The 3992-nt window shown below is 39.5% G+C and overlaps 1 protein-coding gene across 1 annotated transcript in view; it reads right to left on the bottom strand.

Annotated features, from left to right (window-relative positions):
* LOC106876716 (transmembrane protein 222) overlaps window positions 1-3992 on the bottom strand; it is a 12498-nt gene that overhangs the window by 7398 nt on the left and 1108 nt on the right. Inside the window, exon 2 of the mRNA XM_052976875.1 lies at window positions 1458-1677. Within this exon, the coding sequence (XP_052832835.1) occupies window positions 1458-1677 (220 nt within the window). The remainder of the gene's footprint in view (window positions 1-1457; window positions 1678-3992) is intronic.

Genomic DNA, 3992 nt, shown 5'->3' with positions numbered 1-3992 from the left:
GGGGCCCTAACAGGTGCTACTACTCTGGGTCAGAAAACACCTTGCACAATAGTGGCTAAAAGGTCGTTCCACACTCTTCAAAACCCTGGAACTCCCATCTCAGGGCCCCACGACTGGATGAAGTTTAAAGTCAAACCCATGACATAACAACAACAACAATAATTTCAAAATTTTGGCACAAGGCCAGCAACTTTAGAGCACGGGATAAGTCAATTACATCGACACCCCAGTTCATAACTGATACTTATTTTATTGACCCTGAAAGAATGAAAGGCAAAGTTGACCTCGGCAGAATTTGATCTCAAAACGTAAAGATGGACAAAATGCCACTAAGCATTTTGCCCAGTGTGCTAACAATTCTGCCAGCTCACTGCCATAATACTAATAATAATAATAATAATAATCCTGCATACTATAGGGCTTTCCGATAAGGTGTTATCCACCCCTGGTTTGAACTCTCCCATATGACATGTACGCATGCTCAGTGACTTGCTTTAACAGTTGCAATCAGCTGAAAGCACATTGCCAGTGACTTTTGACATAATTACCCACACTCTGTGGTCAGGATTCTTTTTTTGGTTTGATGTCGGTATCGAAGGGATTACCAGACACCGGACAATACAGTGAGAGCAGCTTTCACTCACATCGTGGTATTCGATGCTGTGTACGTGTCTGTCGTGGTAAAATATGCCACTCCTTAACTGTTGCTTTGCTTTCATCCGTAGCACATGTGAAATTCGGCAACTTACAAAGATCTTTAGATCAGGCAATACTTCACCGAGAGGGGATATAAGCTTCTGCTTATTCCTGTCTGAAGTATCATCCGATACTTCAGACTTATCGTCCGATGAATTTACTTTGTTGACATATCGACAGAATTTTTATACCTTTCAATCAAGTCTGCCTTTCTTCCAGTAACATACTGTCCATATAATCTTAAATATTTCTTTAACTCAGGCACAGTAAGTACTTCGATAGCTGAATCATGAAGCTGCTTTATATCCATGATAAGACGTAAAACAATAACAATGGCGTGGGTAGCCTCCGGAAGTTTAATTATCTACATGGAGCGCCGCCTAGCCAAGGGAGATAACCTACTTATAGGAAAGCCCTATAGGCATAAGGCCTGAAATTTTGGAGAGGGGCATAATTGATTACATTGACCCCAGCGTTTCACTGGTACTTAATTTATCAACCCTGCAAGGATGAAAGGCGAAGTCAACCTCGGCGGAATTTGAACTCAGAATGTAAAGTGGACGAAATTCTGCTAAGTATTTCACCGAGCATGCTAATGATTCTGCCAGCTCATCGCCTGAATAATAATAATAATAATAATAATAATAATAATAATAATAATAATTTCAAATTCTAACACAAGGCCAGCAATTTTTGGAGAAGAGCAAGTCAATTACATTGGCCCCAGTGCTGAACTGGTACTTATTTTAATGACCTTGAAAGAATGAAAGGTAAAGTTGACCTCGGCAGAATTTGAACTCAAAACGTAAAGATGGACAAACGTCACTAAATATTTTGCCCATCTTGCTAATAATTCTTGCTGCCTGAATAATAAATGATGATAATTTGATACTTACTGAAACGAAGTAAGGTCCAGCAAAATCTCTGATAATTCCTGATGAGGTAGCAATACCCATGTGACCAATGATTGGGAAGAACCATCTGAAAGAAGCAAAACAAAAAAAAAATTTATATATATATAAATACACACACGTACACATACATATATATATAGAGAGAGGCGCAGGAGTGGTTGTGTGGTAAGTAGCTTGCTTACCAACCACATGGGTCCAGGTTCAGTCCCACTGCGTGGCACCTTGGGCAAGTGTCATCTACTACAGCCTTGGGCCAACCAAAGCCTTGGGCCAACCAAAGCCTTGTGAGTGGATTTGGTAGATGGAAACTGAACAGAAGCCCATCGTATATATATATATATGTTTGTGTGTGTGTCCCTGTAACTTAGCGGTTCGGCAAAATAGACCGATAGAATAAGTACTAGGCTTACAAAGAATAAATCCTAAGGTAGATTTGCTTGACTAAAAGCAATGTTCCAGCATGGCCACAGTCAAAATGACTGAAACAAGTAAAAAAAATATATATATATATAATAATGGACTCAATAATGACAACAATATTTTTTTTTTACATTGATAAAGAGCTATGGATAGTTAATCCCTCATGCTTTTAATGTCTTCCTCTCTATGTTAACATGGGTCAGAAGGAAGTTTTTCCATGGCTGGAAGCTTTTCCTGTTGCAAAATCTCATTTGTTTCTTCTAAGCAAGGTAATATTTTTCCATAACAGGACATGTTTACATGTTTCCAGCAAAGATTGGAAAAGAACACAAAGCATAGCTAGAGGGGAGGGGGCAGGTGAGACAGTCTGTCCCAGGTGGCACCACTTTTGGGTCAGCTGTGGGCAATGTGTAATTTTTGTGGAGGCTCAAGAGAGGCAAACTGAAGGACTGCCCTGGGAGGCACACATTTTAACTATGCTGGTGGAAAAGAATAATGCTGCTTGTATGTTGGTGAAAGACAAGCAGACACAAACACACACACATATATATATATATATATATACCAACCTACATACACGCATATACTTGATCTTGAACTTAGTTCCACTGTATGGCACTTGTATTATAGCCCCAGGTTAAGCAAAGCCTTGAGAGCGGATTTGGTATATGGAAACTAAAAGAAGCTTGTCATATACATACACACACACACACATATATATAATATACATGTGTCTTTGTATTTGCCCCATACCGCTGCTTGAGAACTGGTGGTGGTTTGTTTACATCTCCATAGCTTGGTGGTTCAGGAAAAGAACCCAACAGAATAAGTACTGGGCTTAAAAATAAGGGGGGAGGGGCAATTTGTTTGACCAGTCAAGCCACTGCTACAGCATGGCCACAGTCTAGTGAGTGAAGCAAATAACAGATATATATATATGTGTGTGTGTGTGAATATTATATATATTCTTTTACTTGTTTTAGTCATTTGACTGTGGCCATGCTGGAGCACCGCCTTTAGTTGAACAAATTGACCCCAGGACTTATTATTTTTAAGCGCGATACTTATTCCATCGGCCTCTTTTGCTGAACCGCTAAGTTACGGGGGACATAAACACACCAGCATCAGTTGTTAAGCAATAGTAGAACAAACTCAGACACACAGACATATATGACAGGCTTCTTTCAGTTTCCATCTACCAAATTCATTCACAAGGCTTTGGTCAACCCAAGGCTAAAGTAGAAGACACTTGCGCAAGATGCCACGCAGTGGGACTGAACCCCGAACCATGTAGCTGAGAAGCAAGCTTCTTACCAAACAGCCACTTCTTTTATACTTTACTGCAGCCTTGAAGAATCTTTAGGTGACCAAATCAACCCAGTACTTTTTAAGCCTGGTACTAATTCTATCGGTCTCTTATGCCAAACTCCTAAGTTATAAGACACCAACACCAGTTGTCAAGCAGTAGTTAACAATAAACATAAAGACACAAACACACATATTCTGTAAGGGGGGGGGGGCTATACTAGCCAAAACCTATCAAAGTTATATACACGACAGGTTTCTTTCAGTTTCTGTCTATCAAATCCACTGACAAGGCTTTGGTCAGCCCGAGGCCATAGCAGAAGACACTTGCCTAAGGTGCCACACAGTAGGACTGAACCTAGAACCATATGGTTGGGAAAGAAGTTTCTTACCACACAGTGAAGCCTGCACCTTATAGATATATATATATTATTATAAGATCTGGTAATTAGTCATATATTAATATATTAATTAATATCGATTAATTATCAGGGGGCCAGCACATTTAAAGAATCAAAGAGATTCAGAAATATTATCTGCAATCTCCGGGGATTAAGGTACAATTTAAAAATAACGTCGACCCCTAACGTGGACAATTAATGCGCTAGAAATAGATCACATTTTGTGTCTATTAAGACCTAAAAAGTTCTCAACATG

Source organism: Octopus bimaculoides, chromosome 26, assembly GCF_001194135.2.
Source record: "Octopus bimaculoides isolate UCB-OBI-ISO-001 chromosome 26, ASM119413v2, whole genome shotgun sequence".
Classification (NCBI taxonomy): Eukaryota; Metazoa; Mollusca; class Cephalopoda; order Octopoda; family Octopodidae; genus Octopus; species Octopus bimaculoides.
The sequence above is the reverse complement of the archived record's forward strand: the minus strand, read 5'-3'. Positions and strand labels throughout refer to the sequence as shown.